We start from the raw sequence: 26,668 nt of genomic DNA on the forward strand, positions 1-26,668 counted from the left end.
TTTTATTACAAGGATTAAAAATTATTACTAAACCTAGCAATATATCTTAAACTAAGGGGAATTAAAAAAAGATTTTAAAAAAAATTCTTTGGAAATCGTATTTTAAACATTTAATTGCACTTCATATGATTTTATAGGAAATATGTATTTTTTACTTTCAAAATAGTTTAGTTTTTAGGTTATGTGTTAGTTTATATAAAAATTTAAAATTAAATATTTAAATCACATAGTAAAATTTCGTTTTTATTATTAATAATATTTTATTACCTCAAATGCTCAAAAATACTAATGAAAATTATTATCAAAGTTGAACAATAAAAAAACAAATAACTTTAAGAGATATGTATAATGTATGTATGATTATATTTAAATAAATTATATATTTTGATATTGTATGATTTGAAGAAATAAAAGTGTAAAAAATGTTAATGACATTTAAATTAATTTGTTAAGTTTTCTTTTATGATTATCAAATAAATTTAAATTAGTTAATTCAATTATACAACAATCCGCGTATTTGCGCGGGATATTACCTAGTGATTCACAAAACAAAAGAGAAAAATAAAACTCAGATAAGAAATCAATAAAACGCAGATTTCTAATACATCTGGTAATTAAACGGACATGATTATACATCTAATACATCTGGTAATTGTGTATAGGGACACATCACATTTTTCTAATCCGGTTCATCGGATATCACGGATTAATAGTGAGTTTTTGTGGGGTTTTCCGGTTTTAAAATTACCAGATGTATTAGCACTAAACCAAAACCAGAGAAACGTTCGGATCGCGGATTAACCAATCGGACCGACAATTCGGATAGGGCGTGAAACACAAAAATAAAAAATGCTAACAATTTTGTGATCTAAATTCATAGCCAAACAAGAAAATGAAGCAAAACTTAAACAGAAAAAAAAAAAAACTAGAACCAAATATTATATTTCATAAATAAATATGAGAATATTAGTGGCAATACAAAATCAACCACTGAAAAAATAATCCTCACTTAATTAAAAAGCCAACATGAATTGTTCATACTCTCAGAAACCATGAAAAAAAAGGCTCGGAGTTGTTTTGGAAACTCAACGAACGGTACTACAGAGTTTAGAAGGAAAACAAATAAGGACCTTCAAATTCTCTAAAACAAATACTCAATAGAAGACAAACCCTCTGGACCAGCCCACGGCACTTGCACCATCACCATTGAGTCTTCATACGCAAACTCAACAACTCCACCATCAATTAAGCAGCTCACAGGTTTTCTCGATGCATAAACCCTAAACTCACCCGCACCAAAAACATCGACCTCAACAGATTCATCGTGGTACACCAGAGAACTGATCGCACCGCTTGTGTTAAGCATGTTAACCAGTCCAATCGGAGCAAACCGGACTGATTTACCCTCAATGGTCACAACAGGAGAAACAGTGATCAGCTCAAACTTGAAAGGCTCTAAAGTGAGCTCCAGCTCGTCGTTTGGTCCAGACAACACCAGCTTCTTGGATTGAGACAGGAACAAAGCAAACTCTTCAACGTTTGCAATGGAGATTGGGTTCTTTCCACTGTTCCATTCAACGTCACTAGGTCTTGTAGTGGCGGTTACCGTGTTAACACATTCAGAGAAACACTGGTTACGTCTGGTTTCTCTGCACCATCCTCCTCCTTGACAGTTGAATGCTCCAATTATTCCAGTGAACTGTTTGGACGAAAAAGACAGATCATCAAGAAACAAGATTGTAATGAACAAACAGAGAAGCTTCTGAATCAAGAAACGAGTCAAATCAGATGGAATCAAAAGCACCATTTAATCTCTACAATATTCAGGCTCAGTCAAGATTATACAATCTGCTAAGACCAAACTATACATTCATTGCAAATCAATATGGAGGTTCTAATGGATCCTACTTGCTTAAACCTTAATCATTGCTTACCTTGTTCAAGTTCCAAATCTTGAGCATTGTTTTGCCATCATGAAGAGGGTCTTCAAAGAGACGGTCACGAGTTGGGAGAGCATAGTACTCACACCTCAAAATCGAACCGTTGGGCAAAACGAGGCGTTTCAAGAGATCGAAATCGTGCTTGCCCACACAGTCACTGACGTAAATAGGCCCGCCCGAAATAGCACGAGAAGCAGCATGGAACTCAGCACAAGGGTGTGTGGTCTGAAACATGTCCCAATCAGGCTGGATGAAGTTTCCCATCCAGAGACTGTTGTATGCACAATGGACCATGTGACATCCTTGTAGCCAAAACGTACCGTTTGGATCGCCAGATGGATCAGTGCACCAAAAGTCATCACCTAATTCCCATAATAATATCCAATAAAAATCATTAATTTATACTTCTCTAAAAACAATTTAATCTGAAAATAGTCAAACTTTTATAAATTAAAAAATAAAAGTAGATAAAATACATACCGACACGACCAAGAGCGATGGCTTCAGTCCCAAGGAACATGAAGTCATTACAGTGCTCCATGCTTGCAATAACGCCGTTACCGTTAAAATGCTTATTCACTGACGACGTTAACCCCTTGAAGTAAGCTTTCGCCATGTCAACTCTCCCGCCATATTTCTCACACAACATCTCCAAAATCTGTAATTAAAAAGCAAAGCCACGTGTTAAAATATCAACAAAGAAACGGAAAACAACAAAACAATCCGTTAACTCAGACGGAAAAACTTACGTGGATGACATCAACTTTAACGCCGTCAATACCGGAGTTTTGAAGATGAGAGTGAAGACCTTCGTAGAACTCTTTCGCCAAGTCCGGCGAAGCAAGTCCGATTCCAGTCTCGATGATCTTATCGACGGCGAGATCTTCCATGGTGAGTTTAAGTCCCGGCGAAAGCTCTGGCCGGATGATAGTAGACGGAGGCAGAGTCGGAGCATCGGGACGGAGACCTCCCCAGTACCCACAAAGCGCGTGCCAGACGTAGATGTAATCGACGGTGGAGAATTCATCTTTCAGATCTCTGACGAAAGCTTTCATCCCCACGTCGTTTTGATCTTTCGGAGACACGTAGTCTTTGAATTTGTGGTTCTCTTCAAACTTCAGAAGCCTGTCAAACCAAATTAAACCGGTGTGAGGATTATAACAAACAAACCGAAATCTCGGTTATGGAAGCCGGTTTGATTAAGTCAGAACAAAATCTCGGTTATAACTAATTATTATTAATTTGCTAATAAGATAAACCGGTATATGAGTATTTCAACACCAATATAATCAAACATTAGGACACGGTTTAATTGAACCAAACTTATACCGTTTAAAATAACAAACAATTGAAAAGCTTGAGAGGGTAAACCGGATTAAACCAACCTGCAGGGCATTTGTTCACCGGCGACGGTAATATTCATCCCTTCGACATCAATACCATCGGCATCATGTCCAATTGATTGCCAACCGTCGTCGATAAGCACCAAACCCGGCGGACAACCACCGTCGACTAGACACTTAACACCTTTATGAACACCTTCAGGGTTCACGGTCAAGTAAAAAGCGTCCCAAGTGCACCACCCGAACTTGTCGACGATCCCCGGCGGCGATTTCTCATCAAGAAGCTTGAAGGTGTTCATATGAATCCTAATCACTTTCATTGCGTCTTTCACGAGCTTGAACGGGTCGTCTCCGGCGTGGACGTACACGATCTGACGAAACTCCGACCCGGTTACTTGGGTCGACCCGGATTCCACACAGACCGCCACGTCATCGTTTTCACCGGATGTGAAAGACGAACGGAAGGGGCCTTCAAGAAGTGGTAACAAGAGTACGTAAGGACGACCCGACCCGGATCCGGATCCAGAATCCGAACCGGAGTTATCAAGAATAATGATTTGGGTCTCGTTCTCGATGTCGCGGCCGTTTGACCCGACCCAATGAGTGGTCCACCAAACCTTGAAACGGAATATGCTCATGAAACGAATGTTCTTGAGTTTTCCGATGGATGCCACGTGGTGGCTCTTGGGCTCACCGTCGAGGTTAAACCCGACGAATGAACCGGCGGAGACGTCAAGAGGTACGCCGTCTTTGTCGGTTAAGTAGGGTGAAGGGGTGAGGGTGACGTTGGTGGGAACATCGGTTAAGACGACGTGACCATTGGCTAAGAGATTGGAATCTTCTAACCGGAAAAGAGGCTTTCCGGTAAAGTCAACGCCGTTGATATCGGAATCGGACTTGGTCAAACTCGGTGGAGCCATGTTTCCGGTGAAGTTGTAAGGCTTTTTAGACAAAAGGTTGAAGTTGTGTATTTAGGTTAGGATGGGATGATGAGGTGAAGGAAGTAGAGAATTTATAGAGATTATGAATCTTAATACTTTCCCAAATTTGATTATACGATAAGATTACGGGTTGAGAGAAAGATTAGAAATCTTCATACATATATAGTTAGTCATAGATTTATTGTATGTCGACAACATGTATGGAATGTAGTGAGAAAATGAAACCTTTACATAATTTGATATCATTATTTTGTTTCTTTCTAAATCTTTTACGTGGGGCTGGATTGATTTGCGACCATTAGATTTGGTCGTTGGTAATTAATTAATAAGAATAGAAATAAAATATTATATAGATGGTTCTAGTCACATGGGCTCTTAACAAATTTTTAAACTTTATATATTGCATCATAATTGCGACTTTTATCGACCTACCGACAAATGTAAACTTTCATGGATCAACCAATGAAAATAACTCAATATTAAGTTTTTAAATATTCAATCAATTAGTTTCTTTTTAAAATATTCAATCAATTTGTTTCGTTCGTTACATTTTGGATATTGAAAGAAACTGGAGGAAGAAAATGTTACAATTCCGAAATTGTCTAAATATTTAATTGATTCGGATGATTAATGTTTTAAAACGCTTATAGGAATAAGTTAGATTGAGTGATATCGTCACATTCCTATTGTGTACCAAAAAAACCCAAATTATTTATGAGCTTTCCGGATTTAATTCGGGTCTTTCTTTTTTTCTTCATCTTTTAAACCACAAAGGACCGGTCTATTAACTAAAATAATTTTATCGTAGAAGACAGGATCCGATTATGAAAGTAGTGATATAGTGTATACCGATTTTTGGTGGACTTTGGCCATTACAACATGGTTCTCGTATCATCTTTGGTTTACGGAAATAGTTTAGATTTTTCAATTTTAATTATATTTAATTTAGGGTTTTTGTCAATTGCATTATGAACAAATCTCCTACGCAAGTAAATTAATGTGTGATTCTTAAAAATATATACGAATTGATGCTTGAATCAGTAACAAAACCACAAAACTTGATTAGGATTGATTGTGAGTCTGATGAAAAGTAGATTCTTAGGGGGTGTATTGAAACCATGATTTTAGAAGATCTGATGGGATTTAAAAAATTTGGAATTTTGAAAGATTTTAGAGAAGTTGATATGATTTATCGTAAAAATTTTTCAAATCCCACATAAAACCATGAGATTTGGATTTCTCTATTTTTAACTAAACAAATCCCACCTAAATCCTTCAGAATCTCAAAAATCATTAAAATCCAAATCCACAAACTATTTTGAATAACAGTGGATTTTAAAGTAGATTTTTAAATTATCAGTTCAATAACAATGGATTTTAATAGACTTTTTAAAATACATGATTGAATAACATAGGATTTGTAAGTTTCACACAAATCACTTAAAATGTCAAGTTGAATACACCCCCTTAGACTAGATGAGGACGAATAATTCAAGGATTAAAACTTAGTTTTTGGTTTTTGACATTTTATTTTCGAAAAATACACTACTTTCTATGTGATTATATATTAGTTAATTTATATATTTTATTTTTTTCATAGATTAATATCCACGGTATACACTATATTCATTCTACTTATACATCAACGACTAATGCTGATCATATTTTAGAATATGCATGTGGAAAATAATTCAATCCTTTTATTTTTTCTTTCTTCTAGTCCTACTATATTAATTGAGAAGTACAAATATGAAACTAACCTTATAATCTGTAAAAAATTACATTCAATTGCCATTAAACTAAATTAATTAAGCTTAATTAACTATTTTAAATAAATATAACTAAATAAAAAATAAAAAATACTCACATATCAAATATTAAAAAATCTAAAAAAAATTAAAAAAATATTTTCTCTCTCTAATAAATTATGAAAGAAATTACTAATTATTTTTTAAAAAAAAATATATAAACCAATCAGAATTTTAAAAACTAAGATTTTATATCCAAGTATACAATACAATTATTTTTAATAACTAAATTCGAAGATTTTGTTAAGATTTCAAATTCTCCTATCATCTTTATTTTATTTTATTTACAAATTGTTTAGAAGTTTCATATAATACTTATAATTAATAAAATGCATATTTTTCTGCATATGTTGTGATTTGAATTTTTTAAAGCAAAGATATATTACTCAATGTATGAAAATGTGTGTTTTAATTTCCACATTGGCGGGTTGGTAAAACTAAATTTATATAGATGATAAATTAATAATTTTTATTTACTCACAATTATAATATTAAAATTACTATTTTATATTTCACAAAATATGATGCAAGTACAACAAATAAACAATATAAAACTGTAATAATACGTCAAAAATTAAATACTATAATATTCTAAAATAATTAGTATTCAAATAGACTAATAGATTTACATAACAATTAAAAATAAATATTATCTCAAACAAAATAATTTTTTTAAAAATAATAATTTTTATTATTATATTATAATTTTTTTTAAAATGTTAACCTGTGCTTTAAGCACGGGATATATCCTAGTATAATTTATTTGTGATGAATAATTAACATATCATCAACAATATCTATACTTCTCCTGCTCTCCAACGTCTAAATTTAATTTCATATGTCTCTTCGAATCTTCCATCTACTCTTTCTCTGGATTAAGGCCTTAATCATCTTCTTCATGTAGATACATGTTAGTATGTAGTGTATATATACTTACTTATCTTTTTTTTTTTTGTTAAAAGGTTTTCTTATAGATAATAAAGTATTACATAAGGAGCCACTAATACAAAAGAAAGAGGTAGAAAGCTAGCTGAAAGCTAGATTGCAGAAGATAAAATGAGATATATAATAAAGAGAACAAAGGAAGATCAAGTCTGAAAAAGGAAGAGAACGAGACAAGATAATGCTACAAGAGATTATAAAAACTCAGATTTCTCACGGAGGAGCAGAGGAGTAGGTCTGGGGCCCTGTCCAGCAATGAAGTAATGGAGCTCGCCTCAAATTTTGAAAGACTAAACTTTGGGCTCTATTCCTGACCGCACTTAAGACTTTATGAAAAACTGATTGGGAAGACAAAGTGGTGCCACAATGGTACCTGTGATTTCTCTCTCTCCATATTTCATAGATACACGCTTGCCATGCCTGAAGCAAGGCTAGAGAAATGTCTTTGTTTGAAGAAGCAGATGGTAGCCATTCCATAATCTGATTCCACGAAATAGGAGGGACTATAACCAACAACTTAGATACCATCTTTTTCCACACATCTTCTGAGAAGTGACAATTGAAGAACAGGTGGTCCCTAGTTTCATCTTCAACTCCACAAAGAAGACAAGTCGTGCCCACATCGCAATCCCATTGAGAAATTCTATCCATAGTTGGATTGCGGTTCAGAACAAACAACCAAACAGAAAAAGCATGTTTTGGAATTCTGGCTTTGTGCCACACCAAAGAGGACCAAGTAACCAAAGATTTTTTATCCCTAATATGATTCCAAACATGACGAGAACAAAAGGATGTCTGAACCCGCTCATCAAGCAACCAAACTGCAGAATCACTAGAAGCCGAAGGACAAATAGTTGTGATGTGGGTATAGAATAGGATTTGTTTTTCTGACCTTGCAGGAGAGAGATTCCAACCTGTGGGAGTAAGCTGATCCTTGACTGTAGCAAACAGAGGAACGCCGAGAAGCATTGGCCCGTTATTACCAAAAAAGTGAATAAGTGGTCCGAACGGAGTCCATGGATCCCACCAGAAAAAGGTTTGTTCTCCATTTCCAATTTGAATCCTGAGAAGAGACCATACCTTTGGTCTTAACTTCAGAAGATTACGGAACATCCAAGAGTACCTATAGTTCCGTACATTTAGAGCCCAGAAAGAAGCGTGAGAAAAATATTTACTCCTCACCCAAGCCACCCATAAAGAACCAGCTTTAAAGTACAACATCCAAATGAGTTTTAGACCGCATGTTTCATTCCAAGCTGATAAATTTCTCAGACCTAGACCACCTTCTTGTTTAGTGGTAGAGATGTTTAACGAGGCCACTTTTGCCCCTTTTGCTGTTTGAGCTGATCCATGCCAGAAATACGCACTACAAAGAGTATTTATGCGTCGAATGACCTGCTTTGGGAGAAAAAAGGCCGAACTCCAAAAACCAATGATCCCAGGAATGACAGAAGATAGAAGCGTATACCTTCCCGCTAAGCTTAAGTGACGATGAGTCCAACTATTAAGCTTCTTTCTTATTTGTGATAGTAAGGGATCAAAATCAGCTACGAAAAGCTTCCTAGAACAAAGGGGTAGACCCAGATAACGAACGGGAAGAGAAGCAGGCTTAAGCACAAACTTACTGAAAATTTGTTGCAACATTGCATCATCGACCCCAGAGCAAAACATGCTTGTTTTAGATAAATTTATTCCCAATCCAGAAAGCAGTTCAAACTTAGCTAAAACCGAGAAAACTCCTTCCAAAGACTCCATAGAACCCTCTAAGAAAATAAGGAGATCATCCGCAAACATGAGGTGAGTCAACTTCATCTCTTCACAACCAGGATGATACTTGAAAACCCCTTCTACCGCAGCCTGATTCAACATAAGAGACAGAGCATTCATAGAAAGCACAAAAAGAGCAGGGGAAAGCGGATCTCCCTGTCTTAGTCCCGATTTGCCTTTGAAAAACCCTAAAGATGTGCCATTTATGCTAACTGAGAATGAAGGAGAGCATACGCAAGCCTTAACACATTTTATGAAGTTCACATGAAAATGATAAGTCTGAAGCACTTGAAGTAGAAAGTCCCATCGAACAGAATCGAAAGCCTTTGAGATATCTACTTTGAGCGTTATTCGGCTAGAAGAAGAGGTTTGTTGATAGCCATTCACCACCTCAGAAGCAAGAAGAACATTCTCCAAGAGGAGTCTGTCCTTAACAAAAGCTGTTTGATTAGGGACCACAATGTCTGGAAGGATACTTTTAAGCCGGTCAGCCATGATTCGAGTGATAATTTTATAGACTGTGTTGAGGCAAGCTATTGGTCTATAATCCTTAAGAGTATCCGCTCTTGGTCTTTTGGAAATCATCACCAGGGAGGTAGCGTTAAGAGCCGTAGGCATGAATGGGCAATGGAAGAAAGTTTGGACTGCAGTAACCAATTCATTCCCCAAGATACTCCACGTCGCTTTAAAAAATTCGGCGGTAAACCCATCTGGTCCTGGTGTTTTACTAGATGGCATTCCTGCCAAAGATGTTTTGATGATATCCCGAGTGACTGGAGCACTTAATATGGTCTGGTGCGAAACTTAACAACAAGACATATTAAGGGAGACCAAAAAATGAGGCAGTTCTGCACAGGATTGACCTCTAACTGATCCAAATATTTCCTGAAAGTAAGCCACAGCATGCTCATGGATCTCTTTGGAAGTCTCAGCCCTTGAACCATCCTGTCTAATCAAGTATTTGACCGCATTAAAACCATTTCTCATTTTAGTAACAAAATGAAAGAAAGAAGTGTTGAAATCTCCCTCAGCCAACCACTTAATCCTAGATTTTTGCTTGAAGAAACTCTCTTCTGCAAGTCTCAATGACATCCAACTCTCCCTAGCAGATTTTTCAAGTAGCATGTTGGACACAGATGGATCTTGTAAAACAGTAGCCTGAGCATCTTTTAGCAAAACACTGGCTACAAACACGCGCTTTTCAATCTCACTATAATTTTCCTTATTGAGTGATTTAAGAGGCCTTTTCAAAGACTTCAGCTTGAATCCAAACTCAAAGAGAAAGCTAGCAGGAGCGTTCCACGCATTCCACTCGGTCTGAATAGTTTCCAAGAAAGACGAGTGCTTGATTAGAAGATTGAAAAACTTAAACGGACGCGTACCAAAATCTGGGGCCTTGGTAAATAAATTGATGTGGCAAGGCGAATGATCTGAGTGTTCCGGGGCGACAAAAGTGCAGTGACTTGTTGTGACAACCCGTCCCGCGGACCCCACTAGCCCACTGCTAGCCGCCCCAACGGACCCCAAGCTGGCCCTGCAGGGCATCGATCCTAACCCCTCACTGGGCAAATGGAACTATTCATCCAAATCCACAGTAGGTTATTGGTGTACCGGGCGTTCCTCGAACCCTGGTCCCCACCCTTTAACAACCTTCCCACAGGATCAACTGGTGACAGCTTGTCCTGTGGGAAGGTTGTTAAAGGGTGGGGACCAGGGTTCGAGGAACGCCCGGTACACTAATAACCTACTGTGGATTTGGATGAATAGTTCCATTTGCCCAGTGAGGGGTTAGGATCGATGCCCTGCAGGGCCAGCTTGGGGTCCGTTGGGCATCGATCCTAACCCCTCACTGGGCAAATGGAACTATTCATCCAAATCCACAGTAGGTTATTGGTGTACCAGGCGTTCCTCGAACCCTGGTCCCCACCCTTTAACAACCTTCCCACAGGACAAGTTGCCACCAATTGATGGTCAATTGGTGACAGCTTGTCCTGTGGGAAGGTTGTTAAAGGGTGAGAACCAGGGTTCGAGGAACGCCTGGCGCACCAATAACCTACTGTGGATTTGGATGAATAGTTCCATTTGCCCAGTGAGGGGTTAGGATCGATGCCCTGCAGGGCCAGCTTGGGGTCCGTCTAGCAGTGAGGCTAGCGGGGTCCACGGGACGGGTTGTCATATAAAAATCGATTTTTATGTGACAACCCGTCCCGTGGACCCCGCTAGCCTCACTGCTAGCCGCCCAAACGGACCCCAAGCTGGCCCTGCAGGGTATCGATCCTAACCCCTCACTGGGCAAATGGAACTATTCATCCAAATCCACAGTAGGTTATTGGTGACAGCTTGTCCTGTGGGAAGGTTGTTAAAGGGTGAGGACCAGGGTTCGAGGAACGCCTGGCGCACCAATAACCTACTGTGGATTTGGATGAATAGTTCCATTTGCCCAGTGAGGGGTTAGGATCGATGCCCAGCAGGGCCAGCTTGGGGTCCGTTTGGGCGGCTAGCAGTGAGGCTAGCGGGGTCCACGGGACGGGTTGTCACACTTGTAGGGAATAACCCAGTCCAGAATCCATTCACTAGACACCTATCTAATTTCTTTACAATTGGAGCATCTTGTTGATTATTATACCAAGTGTAGCATGGACCATGGAAAGGGAGATCAAAAAGACCAATATCCGCTAAACACTCACCAAAATCTCTCATAGCTCTTGTAGATCTAGAAATCAAAACATTTGAAGTTTCTGAAGGATATATAATCTCATTGAAGTCTCCATTAACCATCCAAGGCAACGACGATAAACAGAAAGAAGAAAAAGTATCCCGAAGAGATTGCCAGAGAGTCTTCCTTTCTTCTAAATCATTAGAGGCATAAACAGCTGTATAGACAAAAGAGTGACCTGATTCCATGGTGACTTCCACCGTGATTGACTGAAGGTCAGAAAACAAAAGCTTCACTATAGTCGGTGGTTTGAAGATAATCCATATCCTACCAAGATCAGAATGATGGTAATTATTTATAACCGACCAACCTGATCCTATACAAGAAATAATATATTGTAGATTTGGCTCCTTAACGTGCGTTTCTAGGAGCGCTCCAAAAGATACTGGCCTTGAACTAATCCAGTTAGCTAGCAGTCGATGTTTAGTGGAATCATTTATTCCTCGCACGTTCCAAAAAAAAGTATCCGACATCTAAATATGATTTAAGTGGTGACGCTTCTCTGCCTTCAGAGAACAACCGCCACCATTGGATGGTGATTTCTTGCTGCCTATTTTCCTTTTCTTCGAATCTTGCTGAATTTTATATAAGGAAGATGTGGGAAGTGAGTTAACCGGAGCATTCAGCAACACATCCTTCTGTGGATCACAATCAACAGTTGCTTGATCAACAGACAAGATATCAAAAGGATTGGAAGAAATCACTTGCTTTGTTTTTGATAACTCCAAGGCTTTTAAGGAGGTTGTACGAGCAGCTTTAACAAATGGATTCACATCCAAAGGAAGCCCTGCATCATAAACCACTATTGTTGACTTTGATTTTCCAAACCCTTCTGATACTGCAGTTACCATAGAATTTCCTGACACTGACCCTGCCGCATCATTTGAACCTGCCACAACATCAGAACCTGCCACAACAGAACCTGAAGCGGAACCTGTCACAGTTGAGTCTGAACTTATATCTGCAGCAACAACTCCACCAACGACTGGGACAGATGTAACTAAAACCTTTGAACCTGTATCATCCGAGCAAACATCAGTACCACCATTTCCTGAACTCAACGTTACCTTTCCACTCGTACCAATCATATCCACTTCAGTAGGACGCTCAAGATCAGACACAATAGAAGTCTTAGACATCGATGCAGCACCATTTGACACTTGAACTATTGGAACCTTTGCAACGAATATCTTATTCGATGAAGTACCAGAAGGGACTGTACGAGGAGACAAAGGGGATTTATCCTGGAGCTTGGATTCAGATGAAGGATGAGACTTTGAGACTTTTTCAGGGACAGCTTTAGGACAAAAAGCTGATTTGTGACCAATCTCATTACATATAGGACACAATGGAGGAAGCCATGGGTAAGAGATAGAAAGGATACAAACCGAACCATCTTCCCTTTCAATCTCCATATCCTTTGGAAGTGACTTTGTTAAATTCACAATCACTTTGATCTCTGCAGAGCTTATACTTGTGAAGGGTTTACAGTCCACCACTGGACCCAATGGACTTGATATAAAGCTCATCCCTTCATCCGTAACCATATCAAATGGTATGTTCTCAATTTTAGCCCATATAGGAGCTTTCTCCAAGGAAGGAGGATTTAGACTGAAAGAGGCTTTCCATTCTGTTACAAAGAATGGAGAATCACCAACCCGCCAAAGCTCGTGTTGAAGAACGCGACGACGGAGAGACGGAGAGGGTATGTAGAAAAGGAAAGCATTTTTTGTGAGATTATGAACAGTCACCCGACGATCTTTGCCCCATAGGAAGTTTAACACAACCCAAATCTTCCCATAAGACGGAGGATTACCATAGAATAGCCCAACAATATAATCAGAGTGAATCTTTGCTCCTCTTTCAAAAACAACATTTGGGACTTTTACCCTATACCTTTCTTCTGGAGAAATTGAGACCGAGGCAGAAGAAGGAGGAACTCGACAAGAGGGCTTTAATTTCGATGCCCAATTGAATTCAGAAGAGTTTACGGCCGCCGCTGCAGGAGCGGAAGTCGAAGGAGTATTTGCCATATGCTTTCCGAGAGTCGGCGGAGCTTTCACAGGAGAAGAGGGGTCTGTTCCCAAAATTCCAGCCGAAGAAGAAGAGGCCAGGGAAATTGGGGTAGATGGAGCCATCGCTAGATTGGAGGACAGAGGAGGGATAGCCCGCAGATGGGTAGGAGAAAGAGAAGAACATGATTCAATCATTACAGTATCCGGAGATTGAACAGGAGCAACACACGACGGAGGTAGGGATTTCTCCAGGCATCGCAGATCTGGAGGAATTGGAGGGGGAGAAACCAGAGGGTCAGTCATCCGAAGAGAAGATGACAGATCGGAGAAAAAAGAAGAACAATTCCGACAACAACAGTACAATTAGGTTGAAGAACACTTTGAGCTGCTTATTTCTCTCTCTCGAGATTTTTTTCCTTTCTAACTGATCCATACTTACTTATCTCTCTTTAATATTTTTTGTTTCTCACTTTTTAACTCTTCAAAATAAATTTGATAGTTACACTTGTTGGTACTGATGTAGAGGAAAGCATAGCTCAGATCACAATAAATTTATAAACCTCGTACTAATTGTCTTTATGTTTTTAGTTCAAGAATCATATATATATAGCGTCAGAAGTGGTAAAATTATTACAAAGATTAACACTCAAATATATTGAATGAACCACCCTTGACATAAGCATTGAGCCATTGACATTGTCAAACAACATAAATTTGATAATAGAGACCCAACAACTGTAAATAAAATTTAGGTGGAAAATGTAAGAATTTGTTGAGATAACGTACATGTGACAAAGAGGTTGGTGAGGTGACTTGTAAAGGAATCGATTTTGTCACTCGAGAGCTTAAGCAAGAACATTCAAAAGTCCTTGTCCTAATTAATGGGGATTATGCCACGTAGTATCTAATTCCCTCGATCTTGTCCCTTTTACAAACCGACCAAGAAGATTAGGTCGTAATTTGCGTTTGGATAACCGTTTTGTTTATTAGAGAATTGCACGTGGAGTTGTTAAATATAAGCCAACGCTTCATTTGCAACTTGTGACGAAAGTAATCCAACGGTCGTGTGAACCAGTTACATTTCTGTTTCTTGCACCGACTAAACAGATAGTAGTATACTGTATTAGTCTACACTTTTATATTAGTATAGTTACTATAGTATATCGTATAAAAACGAGTCAGAATAATAAAAAGAATAACTGGAAAAAGTTTAAATTTTCAATGTAAAAAGAAGACTATATTCTTTAAAATTGTGGTTAAAATTTTATGTTTAGGGATTAAAAATTCCATATTCTATTCGTGTTTATTTGCTAGGATTTAGGATTCAATTTTTCAATTTCATAGTATAAAATATAATTCTTTACCAATCGAAAGTAAAGTGACAGTATTTTCTAGAAAATACATGTGTTTCATAGCAATGTGATTGTACTCCTTGAAAATAGCATTTAAATATATGTTTGAAATTATTTTATACTACTAATTATTATAGTATAGTGTCATGGTCTCATACATTGCCAAGTCCTAAACACCCCTGCTACGTGCTAACTATGCAAAAACTTCTATACCAAAACCCAACAAAAATAAATGCGTGGCTTCATATAACTTGAAAATTCATTTGGCTAAGTTTAATAGCATTAGACACATGTTAATAAATTAGATATTTGGACATGTAAGATTCATTCAGTTGCATTTCAGGTCGGCAACGTTTATATAACTGTTTTGACCGGTCTGATTTTGTTTAAATTCTTTTAGCTTCAAGACCCACATTATCACTCAAATTTGCATCTTATTATATTTTTTTAAAACGAGAAAAAAATGCAAACGGAGTTTTGGATACATTTTATATCAAGTGATTGATATATATAATTAAAATTAAATTTCTGAACTATATGAATTATGTATAAGGAGATGGTATAGTAAGGCTATATATGTAATTAATTAGTCCTAAACCCTAAGGTTACAAGCTGTATATATATTGTAATTCTCTCAATCAATACAATCAACTTACCTTGAATAACATGGTATCAGAGCAGTAAGATCTCAAGACCTAAAATTTTTTTAAGGCCGCCGCTTCTTTCTTTTCTCTTTCTCTTCTTGCTCTCCTCTGTTTCCACCGGCCATGTCTTCTTCCTCTGAAGTTGTTGGCACTGCAGATGCTACATCCCTTCTCAACATTAACATGTCCAATGTGACAAAACTCACGTCCACAAACTACTTGATGTGGAAACGTCAAGTCTATGCTTTGTGCAAGGGCTATGATCTCGCCGGTTATCTCGACGGATCTGTGGTTGTCCCTCCTGCTACAGTCACCACCGATGGTGCTCCCTTTGCAAATCCAGCCTACAAAAACTGGCAGAGGCAGGATCAGCTCATCTTTTCCAGTCTTCTTGGAACAATATCCGTCTCGGTGCAACCTCTCCTCTCTACCGCCTTGACGTCGCTCGAGATTTGGAACACTCTTGCTGATACATACGCAAAACCGAGTCGCACTCATATCAAACAGGTTCGTGAACAACTGAAACATTGGAAGAAAGGATCCAGATCCATTGAAGATTACTTCCAAGGTTTTACGACCAGGTTTGATCAATTGGCTTTGCTTGATAGTCCTCTTCCTCAAGAAGACCAGATTGACTATATCCTTGGTGGTCTCCCTGAAGAGTACAAGTCGGTGATCGACCAACTCGAAGGTCGTGACACAACCCCCACTTTGACGATTGTCCTGGAAAAGTTGATCAATCAAGAATTGAAGCTTCAGACGATGATGACTGTCTCCTCCTCTGTTCCTGCTTCCGCAAATGTGGTATCTCACAAGAACAACAACAACCGTCATCATCATCAGTCTCGTGGTCAACAGCCGTGGCAGCCAAGACAATCTAATTCACGCTCTGACTCTCGCGGTTCATCTGGACGTGGATATCAGGGGCGTTGTCAAATTTGTGGGGTTCATGGGCATAGTGCTCGCTGGTGCTCTCAGTTTCAACATTCTGGTCGAGGATATTCACCTTCCCAGGGTGGTTATCCTTCACCCTCTATGACTCCATGGCAGCCAAGAGCGAACCTGGTCACGGCACCACCATACGATGCGGCGAACTGGGTCTTAGATTCCGGTGCAACTCATCATTTAACTTCTGATCTTGCCAACCTGTCTATGCATCAGCCATATAATGGTGGAGAAGAAGTAGCAATTGCAGATGGGTCGGGGTTGAAGATCACTCATACCGGTTCTGGTTTACTTCCTACACCATCTACTTCTCTTAAACTTAGAGATATTTTATACGTGCCTGATGTCTGCAAAAACCTTATCTCAGTTTACCGTCTTTGCAATGATAATAAGGTTTCTGTGGCATTCTTTCCCGCGCATTTTCAGGTGACGGATCTCCGCACGGGAATCCGATTACTCCAAGGCAGGACTAGGGATGACCTCTATGAGTGGCCGGTCCGTAATAACACCATCACGTCGTTTTCCGCATCAATCACCTCCAGCCGACCTCTCTTCGTGGCATTACCGTCTTGGACATCCCTCAGTGGATGTTTTAAAAACAGTTGTTTCTCAGTTTTCTTTACCGCTTTCTTCTTCCAAGCAAAAACATTTGTCGTGTTCCGACTGTTTAATCAATAAGAGTCAAAAGTTGCCGTTTTTTACAAACACGATCACATCCTCTCAACCGTTAGAGTATCTTTATACAGATGTGTGGACATCACCGATTGTGTCTACAGATAATTTCAAATATTATCTCGTAATTGTTGATCACTTTACGAGATATACGTGGTGTTATCCATTGAAACAGAAATCTCAGGTCAAAGAGGTGTTTGTGGCATTCACGGCTTTGGTGGAAAATCGGTTTCAGAGTAAGATTCACACTCTATACTCTGATAATGGTGGTAAATTCTTGGCATTACGTTCGTTCTTAGTCTCGCACGGTATATCACATATGACGTCTCCGCCACATACTCCGGAGCACAACGGTATATCGGAACGCAAACATCGCCACATTGTTGAAACGGGACTTGCTTTACTCAGTCATGCCTCGATGTCTAAAGCATACTGGCCTTATGCGTTTGCAGCAGCTGTCTATTTGATCAATCGTATGCCCATGGTCGTGTTACAAGGTGATTCTCCTTATGCTAAGCTCTTTCAACAGACTCCTAACTACTTAAAACTGCGTGTGTTTGGTTGTGTCTGTTACCCTTGGCTTCGTCCCTATCGATCAAACAAGCTGGAAGATCGTTCAACACCATGCGTCTTTGTCGGATACTCCCTCACCCAAAGTGCTTACTTATGCTTGGAACCAGTGAGTGGTCGTGTCTATGTCTCTCGGCATGTTCAGTTTGTTGAAACAAGCTTCCCCTTCAGTTCAAATTCGCCTCCTTTGCAGTCCTTGCCGGTCTCTGTTCCGTTCTCGAATCAGGCTCCGTTACCTTGAATAACATTATGAATCCTAGCTACTCTCTACTTATACATAGAGTATACGCAAAACAAACATATTTTCCGATTTTTTAAAAAGAATTTGTTAAAAATACCCTTTTTGGTATATTCTTTTTCAAAAATATCCCCTTTTTGGTCATTTTAATTTTTACCCTCCTTTAATTTTTATTGACCATTTTACCCTTAGATGAAAAATATTTTAATCAATAAAAAGAAAAACAAATTTTTCCCGCCAAAAAAATTTCCGACATATTTTCCCGCCAAAAAAATTTTTGTCAAAAAAAATTTGATAAAAATTTTCAACGAAAAAAATTTTCCCGCCAAAAAATTTACAAGGTTTTTAAAAGGTTTTATAAGGTTTCTACCTTATAAAAGCCTTATAAACACCTTGTAAAAGTTTTTACAAGATTTTTTAAAGAGTTTTAAAAAGTTTTTTAAACACCTTGTAAAAGCGTTAACAAGGTTTTTAAAAGGTTTTCAAATGGTTTTTAAAAAGATTTTTTAAAAGGTTTTTAAACACCTTGTAAATGCTTTTACAATGTTTTTAAAAACTTTATAAAATAAGGTTTTTAAAAGGGTTTTAAAAAGTTTTAAACACCTTGTAAACGCTTTTAAAAGCATTTTAAAAGCATTTACAAGGGTTTTAAAAGGTTTTTAAACACCTTGTAAACGCTTTTAAAAGCTTTTTAAAAGCATTTACAAGGTTTTTAAAAGCGTTTACAAGGTTTTTAAAAGGTTTTTAAACACATTGTAAACGCTTTTAAAATGTTTTTAAAAGTGTTTACAATGTTTTTATAAGGTATAAATTTCAATATTTTTGGTGGAAAGATTTTCGATTTTGGCGGGAAAATTTTTTTTGGCGGGAATTTTTTTTTAAGATTTTGGCGGGAAAAAAAAAATTTTGGTGGAAAATTTTTTTTATTTTTGGCGAGAAAATATTTTCGATTTTGATGACTGTACATTTTTGCTGTCACTCAAAAAGGGTAATTTAGTCATTTTTGTATATAAAAAGGGTAATTTTAAAAATGGTCAACATAAAAAGTTATTTTTAAAAAGAAGTATGGAAAAAGGAGCATTTTTTAGAATACCCTTTTTTAAATTTCCTTTTTATTTTAAATTAATTAATCAAATTGGATTGAATCTATTCGGATAGGTATTTTGACAAACCCTACCACTTTAACTTGTCCGGCTGGAACTATAAACTTACTTGTCTAGCTGTCCAGTAGATGTCCAATTCCAAAAGAACCATCAGCTCCAAAGTATACAAACACTCGACGTGGACATTGCTCTCGTTACTAGCATCACACTCACACTTGTCATGTAACAATTGGATTTAGAGTGTCTTCTTGGCTGGGCCGTGTCACCGCGAGAGATATTTCAAAGGATATTAGACAATTTTTAGTGGGGATACTCTTACAAATTCTCTTAATAAAAAATAATAAAAATAAGAGAGAAGAGAAAAAGTAAGGAAACAGTTTCTTCCCATAGTAACTCGAGAAGCGATTCTCATATCACATATGACAGGTGTTGTTTGCTCAATGGAACAACTATTAAAAGATAAATAAATAATAATAATTTGTTCAAAAAAATCTTTTTTAAATTTTTTTGAGAAATGGTCGGCCGTTACTCCACTAATAATGCCCTTACATCCCTTTCGTCTTTCTTAACTTTTCATTATTTTCTATTCCATTTATTTCCCTTTTTTCTAAGGTTCGTTAGAGCATCATTACAGGTGAGTACTCTTAGTCTAATATTATATACTTAATATTATGCAAAACTATAAAATAAACTTAAAATATAAATTATTTCTAGATTTAAAACAATTAAATATTTTAAATAATCAATATATGTAAATGTTATTATTTTGAATTTACAAAGTTAAATACTATTTTGTAAAATTGAATCCATATTTTTCCCTTTTTTGTATTTTTGTTATTGTATATTTGGTTAATTTTGGTTATATTCGGTTAGTTTTGGTTATATTTGGTTTATTTGGTTAATGTTAATATAATTTATGTTAGTTATGGTTATTTATTTAAATAACCAAACCGAAACCGAACCGAAAGAAACCGAACCGAACCGAACCGAAATTTCAAAAATATCCAAATGGTTACTATATTACTATATCCAAAATAACCGAAACCGAATACAACCGAACCGAAACCGAATGCCCAGGCCTACTCTTAGAGTTACTCTCATTATTGGGCTCCAATTTCCCAATAAAAAACTCATTTCCGAGTTCAAGAAGAGAGTATCGTTTCTTTGGGAAGCAATTGAAGAACCCTTTTAGTAACGCGACGTGGCATGTTTTGGTTCGTTGTTGGGGAAATGTAAATTAAAAAAATTTTTGCCAATTTTTTTTTTTCTCTTCGCGATTCTCTCTCTTTCTTCTTCTCTCTTTTCTCTCTCGAATCCTTTGATTATTCCAGCTTAAACTCGATATTTTGGGAGCTTCCATTAATTCGATTATCCGATTCAGCATTTGTGTTTTCGTTTCTGGGTAATTTGTTCCTTTCTCTTTTCCCCTAAATTTGATTTTTTGGGTCACTTTTTAGTTTGAGCTTGAATTGTGTGTCTATGTGGTCGTATTGATACTTTTTATACTTGATTTGAATCGATGTAGCTGCTGCAGTTTGATTTGAGAAATATGGTGGTCCTTCTGGCTTCGTGATCTGGTCTAATTACAAGCTGGTTTTGTGAATTGTAATAGCCATTGTTTTGTTTTCAAGAGTCTGCGTGGCTACTCTGCAAGCCATGGTTGCAGACTCTCTTAAACAAATTTTACAACCACCGATGTATGAATTTTGCTTGACTTCTATGTGTTTGTTAATTTATTTGGTGGACTGAACAAGGCTTAGCTTTTTGGTATGGATAGTTACAAATACTTATCTTTATGTATCTAGGGGAATTGAAAATAGGTGTTTTAGGTTGTTTTCTGCAGTTTTACAATGGCACCATCGTTGCTGTTAAATTAAGCTACAGCCTTGCTCATCTTTTTGTTTTAGGTAACTCTCCTCTCAGAGATTGATCTTCAAGGAGTGAGTTGGCATCAGGGGAAGCATATTCTTGCCTTTATATCCGGTGCAAATCAAGTCACAATTCGTGATTATGAGGACAAAGGTCACAGTTTCACTTGAGTCTTGATTTGAGAAAATCTTGTGGTTGTAACAGAAAGTTTTAACTGAAAATGCAGAAATTAGTTACATCGGATATTATGGTTGAAGAAACAACTGTGACAGCTGAGGCTAGAGTAGTTGATGGACTCCAGCTTGTGTTTTCAAACCCGTATGATCTGGTTTCAGAAATCCTAAACCATCCTGAAGCATTCGGTTAGTACAAAAGTTCTCTAACAAAAAGATAAGGCTCTCAAATTCAAGAATTCCTCTGATAATATCTTAATTGCATTGCAGGTTTTCAAAATGTAAGGAGTGCATGTTGCGGAACAGGATACTACGAGATGAGCTACTTGTGTGATAAAATGAACCCATTCACATGTTCTGATGCGAGCAAATATGTATTTTGGGACTCATTTCACCCAACAGAGAAGACAGACGCAATAGTGGCAAGCCATATTCTGAAGTACGACTTGTCAAGGTTTCAGTGATAGATAAGAAGGTATTTCAACATTTTTACTAACTGCTCTCTAACCGATTATAATCTGCTACATTCAGTTCTAGGCTAGATATAGTAGACCTGTAGCTCATGAGCCATGGCTGGGTTTGTTTTACATCATCTGGTTTCTTGATCATGAGCCATGGCTGGGTTTTTTTTAAGCTTGATATAGATCTTAACTGTAAAAATGTTGTGACTTGGCTCCTGCTGCAGCGGAACCAACCTTCCCTAATAACAACATTTTGCCAAAAATAGAAGAGGGAAAGGAAAACTCTGTATGCCATTTTTCTATTTTTCAGTTTATTGAAATTTAGCCTCTCTTTTTTTTTTGTCTTTGTTTTTGATAAATTAATTTTTTTTTTTAAAGAAAAAGAGAATGAATCAGAAATTTCTTGTTAAACATAGTTTTGAAAATTATATGAAACAATATCTTGAATCAATTGTATCTTTGTGTACTTCCATAATATCTTGATACACAAATGCATGATCTTTTGGAAAAAGACTTGATCGAGCATATCTGGCAAAAATTTGGTGCAACCGTACAATAAATCTTATTCCAAATTTTGTTTAATATGTTTAATATTTCAAATTTTATAAAATATGTTTACTATTCCGAATTTTGTAAAATATGTTTAATATTCCAAAATTTGTAAAATTTTATTGTTTTCTATTTTATGTAATAGAAAAAATTTAAATAAGTGGTTTGTTATTTTAGATTATTAAAGTTTGATAATTAATAAATACAAATTAAAAAATTATTATTTAAATGCTTAAGTAACCTTTTTGGGGTTCTCTAGTAATAGGTTGATTTTGCTTTAGTTCTTTTAGGGTTGCTTTACATAATTTATGATTATTTATATAACTAATTAATGTAAGAGTAACTATGGTGGGTTACTCCACTAATGATGGTCTTAGAAAGATGAAAGCGACAGATTCACACGTCTTTGGTGGGTTGCTTTAGTCTTATCATATACGTCCAACTCACGTAGGTAGCTAAAAAAAATATAAATTGAACTAGATTTTAATCCGCGTTACACACGTCTATAATATATTATATGACCATTTGTTTATGTGACAACCCGTCCCGCGGACCCCACTAGCCCACCGCTAGCTGCCCCAACGGACCGTCCGTGGACCTCACTAGCCTACCGCTAGCCGGCCCAACAGACCCCAAGCTGGCTCTACAGGGCATCGATCCTAACCCCTCACCGGGCAAATGGAACTATTCATCCAAATCCACAGTAGGTTATTGGTGCGCCAGGCGTTCCTCGAACCATGGTCCCCACCCTTTAACAACCTTCCCACAGGACAAGCTGTCACCAATTGACAAATGAAACAACCGACCTTTTTTATTTTTTTTTATTTTAATAATTAAATAATAAATAATAATAATAATTAAATAACTACAACTAGTGGTCCCATACCCACTAGCCACCTAACCACATTCACAATCCAACAGCGGAACCACATACCAATAAATATCCAATAAAACAATATCCAATAACCAAATAAGTAATATCCAGCATTAATCCCAAACAGCATAAATCAAACAACCAGCAATCCTAACAATGCTCTAAGACTCAGTTCTAGCAACCTAGCAATGCCAGATAACCATACAATCAAGTCCCTAGAACATCCTCCTCTTCATTGCCTTTGATTCCACGATCACACTTTGCCTTTACCTGCACCACAAACACAAATTGAGATGCATGAGTATTTGATAAACACTCAGTGAGGCAATCCTCCCATCTACTGGGCTATACACACAAGCAATAAGATCTCTACATGCCACAAACAACAATCAATAAAACAAACCAGGCAATATACATAGCATGCAACATCCATCGTAACTGAACAAGGGGTGTCGACCGACACCAGATGGTGTCGATCGACACTGACTATCTGGTGTCGACCGACACCAAACTGGTGTCGACCGACACTCTGCCTGACACTCCCGAAAACCCTACTTTGTGTCGACCGACACCTCCACATGGCATCGTTCGACACTCGCTAAAGTCCCGAGCCGTCCTCGCGTTGGTGTCGACCGACACCCCAACTGGTGTCGACCGACACTGATGCCGAGCAGCGATTTCCCTCGATCAGAAACTCCGAATCTCGCCTCCAAGCTTCTCCAATCCGCTCCTTGCACTCCCAGAAGCCAAACCCAGCCCAGACAGCAACGAAATATCATAGAGAACTCAAAGAAACAACCACATAAGCACCAAATCACATAGAATCTAGAGATCTTAGCTTAGATAAGCCATGGTCATGCACTCACCTCTTCCAAGAAGATTCTGACCAACAAGAACGAATCCCTCACTCCTAGCAAGCTTCTAGCACCTTCCCAGCCTCCAATCTCTCAAGAACAGCCAAGAAATCTCCCAATCTCACTCACAATCTCAAGAACACTTGTTTTCTCTCTTTTCCTCTTTTTCAAACAAAAACGGCGACCACAACCTCTGGAACACGACCTAGGTCGTTTCCTTCCTTTTAAGACCCGGTTCAATGGTTTCCTTAAACCAAACCGAACCAAATCGATTAAAAACTCATTCTGATCAAACCGAAAAATAAGTGGTGTCGACCGACACCCCCTTGGTGTCGATCGACACCCATCCCCAAAAACCAATTTTTGGTTTGCGGATGTTACAATTCTCCCCCACCAATCTAGATTCGTCCTCGAATCTCGGACAACCATCAGTCAAGGACTCCCGTGCAACCGTCTCCACGGCCTGCACTCCTCCGACCGATCTACAGAAGGTCACCTCTAGGCGATAGACTCACGCTCCAGGCGTCATTTGCTCTTGACTTTTTGGACTTTCCTTTACTCATAGGCCTAAACCTTGAGTTTTTATTGGCTCCTCATCAGACCTAAGTCTGCATGCCAAATGTTGGCTCCTCATCAGGCTGAAGCCCGCATGCCATAATATATAAAGAAAAGTCCAACTCGTCTCTCGGGTTGCCACCCTACAGCGTGCCCCCGGATCGTCATCCGAAGTCGATATACTAACCATACTCCCGAGCCACAAAGTCTCTGAATATGGCAGTACTAGGAGAACCTAAGTCCCCCAAGAGTCGCGAGCAAACAATTCTGAACACGTCTGAGTCCTATCCCTATCCAGGTTTCCTTCCCGTGGCTCGCGTAAAACATCTCAATGTCTTACCAACCACATATTCCCACACCGGGATACCCCATGACCGCACAAGGATCATATATACGCCACAAGGGCCGCCACAAAGGCCAACAAAAATGTCCTCACGAGGACCGCCACCAAGGCCAAACAAAATGTCCTAAAAAGGACCGCCACCAAGGCCACTCGTCCCCAAAGGACCGTCACAAAGACCGTCTGTCCCGAAGGACCGTCACAAAGACCATCTGTCCCGAAGGACCGTCACAAAGACCATCTGTCCCGAAGGACCGTCACAAAGACCATCTGTCCCGAAGGACCGTCACAAAGACCATCTGTCCCGAAGGACCGTCACAAAGACACTCTGGCTAAACAGCCCGCCACAAAGGCCAACAAATGGCTAAAAGCCCGCCACAAAGGCCACACAATTGGCTAAAAGCCCGCCACAAAGGCCATACAATGTCTAACAATACCGCCACACACAGGCACTCTGACTCAAAAGTCCGCCACAAAGGCACAAAAGCCCCTCCCAAGGCTTCCCACCGCTAAAATGGACAAAATTCTGACTCCCGCAAAACTTTCCATATTTAACACTTTCCATTTTTGGAAACTCCTCTTCACAACCCTGCCTCACGGAAACTTTGTACCCCAAACACCACCTCATCTTGTTACTGAGTCGCACAACCAACCACCCCAAGCGACCGAGTAACAAGAGAGATGGGCTGGAATACTCCATTCCCGCTCCAGCCACGGATTACAGATGGGACCAGGCTAGACAAGCTCAAGTCGCGGCTTGCTTCTCATACCACTTCTTGAACCTTGCCTTCATCTTTGCCTCAGGCTCCCAAGTCTGTTCCTCAACACCATCACAGTCCCACAGGACTCTCATCAAAGGAATCTTCTTCTTCCGACGTTCCTTGATCCTCCTCTCGAGAACCCTCACTGGTCTCGCCTCCAAAGTCATCTTAGGCTGAAGATCCTCAGGAATCTTAGCCAACACCTCCTCTCCCTCACGGAGGCACTTCCGCAACATAGACACATGGAAAACCTTATGGAATGCACGCATCATCTCAGGTAACTCCAATCTATATGCCACTGGTCCAACCCGCTCAATCACCCTGAATGGACCCATATACCTCAGACTCAACTTAGTCTCTGACAATGACTTGTTCGGACCCCGCAACATGGCCATCTTGAGGTACACTCTGTCTCCCACCTGAAACTCAAGATCTCTCCTCCTCCTATCTACATAACTCCTCTGCCTATCCTGAGCCTCTTTCATGTTCAGCTTGAGAACCCGAATCTTCTCTGAGGTCTCCTGAACAAAACTAGCGCCAAACATGCTCCTCTCCCCCACCTGAGTCCAGCATAATGGTGTACGACATGGCCTCCCATACAAAGCCTCATAAGGAGCCATCTTAATACTCGCCTGATAGCTGTTGTTGTAAGCAAACTCTACCAGGTTCAGGTGATCTGCCCAATGGCCACCCCAATCCAACACACACATCCTCAACAAATCCTCCAGCGTCTGGATCGTCCTCTCTGACTGTCCATCAGTCTGGGGATGATAAGCTGTACTCATATGCACCTTAGTGCCCATCTCTGCCTGAAACGCTTTCCAGAACACCGAAGTGAACTTGGAATCCCTATCAGACACAATGCTCGCTGGCACCCCATGCAACCTGACTATCTCCCTCACATACTTCTTAGCCAAGACCGCTGCTCCATCAGTCTTCTTAATGGCCAGAAAATGTGCAGACTTAGTCAACCGGTCCACAATGACCCAAATAGCATCAAAGGTCCGTGACACTGGCAGTCCTACCACGAAATCCATGGTGATCATATCCCACTTCCACTCAGGAATGGGTAAACTCTTCAGTAACCCGCCAGGAACCTGATGCTCAACCTTCACTAGCTGACACACATCACACCTCGAAACCCAACTAGCTACATCCTTCTTCATCCCGACCCAATGATAGTAACTCTTGAGATCACGGTACATCTTAGTCGCTCCTGGATGAATGGACAACTTG

The 26,668-nt window shown here is 38.8% G+C and overlaps 3 protein-coding genes across 5 annotated transcripts; 1 reads left to right on the forward strand and 2 right to left on the reverse strand.

Annotated features, from left to right (window-relative positions):
- Positions 1–923: 923 nt before the first annotated feature.
- Positions 924–4,460, reverse strand: LOC109124774 (putative galactinol--sucrose galactosyltransferase 5). The gene is made up of 5 exons (XM_010452371.3): positions 3,326–4,460; positions 2,690–3,065; positions 2,421–2,598; positions 1,935–2,302; positions 924–1,699 (listed from the first exon to the last, which is right to left on the reverse strand). The coding sequence occupies exons 1-5, from the start codon at positions 4,201–4,203 to the stop codon at positions 1,142–1,144; spliced, it is 2,358 nt and encodes a 785-aa protein (XP_010450673.1). The 5' UTR covers positions 4,204–4,460; the 3' UTR covers positions 924–1,141.
- Positions 4,461–7,187: 2,727 nt separating this feature from the next.
- Positions 7,188–13,775, reverse strand: LOC147933332 (uncharacterized). The gene is made up of 3 exons (XM_087477406.1): positions 12,072–13,775; positions 9,605–10,058; positions 7,188–9,544 (listed from the first exon to the last, which is right to left on the reverse strand). The coding sequence occupies exons 1-3, from the start codon at positions 13,773–13,775 to the stop codon at positions 7,188–7,190; spliced, it is 4,515 nt and encodes a 1,504-aa protein (XP_087333532.1).
- Positions 13,776–20,287: 6,512 nt separating this feature from the next.
- Positions 20,288–21,517, forward strand: LOC104706446 (GDSL esterase/lipase At4g26790-like). Of its 3 annotated transcripts, XM_087477593.1 has the most exons (5): positions 20,307–20,398; positions 20,522–20,693; positions 20,904–21,018; positions 21,092–21,227; positions 21,309–21,517. In XM_087477593.1, exons 3-5 carry the CDS (start codon positions 21,007–21,009, stop codon positions 21,500–21,502), a joined length of 342 nt encoding a protein of 113 aa, XP_087333719.1. In that variant the 5' UTR covers positions 20,307–20,398; positions 20,522–20,693; positions 20,904–21,006; the 3' UTR covers positions 21,503–21,517. The 3 variants fall into 3 exon arrangements, with proteins under 3 accessions (XP_087333718.1, XP_087333720.1, XP_087333719.1); XM_087477592.1 differs by lacking the exon at positions 20,522–20,693 and having other exon boundaries at positions 20,288–20,398; XM_087477594.1 differs by lacking the exon at positions 20,522–20,693 and having other exon boundaries at positions 20,294–20,398; positions 20,920–21,018.
- The last annotated feature ends 5,151 nt before the right edge of the window (positions 21,518–26,668 follow it).

The sequence above is a fragment of the Camelina sativa genome, chromosome 12 (genome assembly GCF_030686135.1).
Source record: "Camelina sativa cultivar CO46 ecotype springtype chromosome 12, ASM3068613v1".
Classification (NCBI taxonomy): Eukaryota; Viridiplantae; Streptophyta; class Magnoliopsida; order Brassicales; family Brassicaceae; genus Camelina; species Camelina sativa.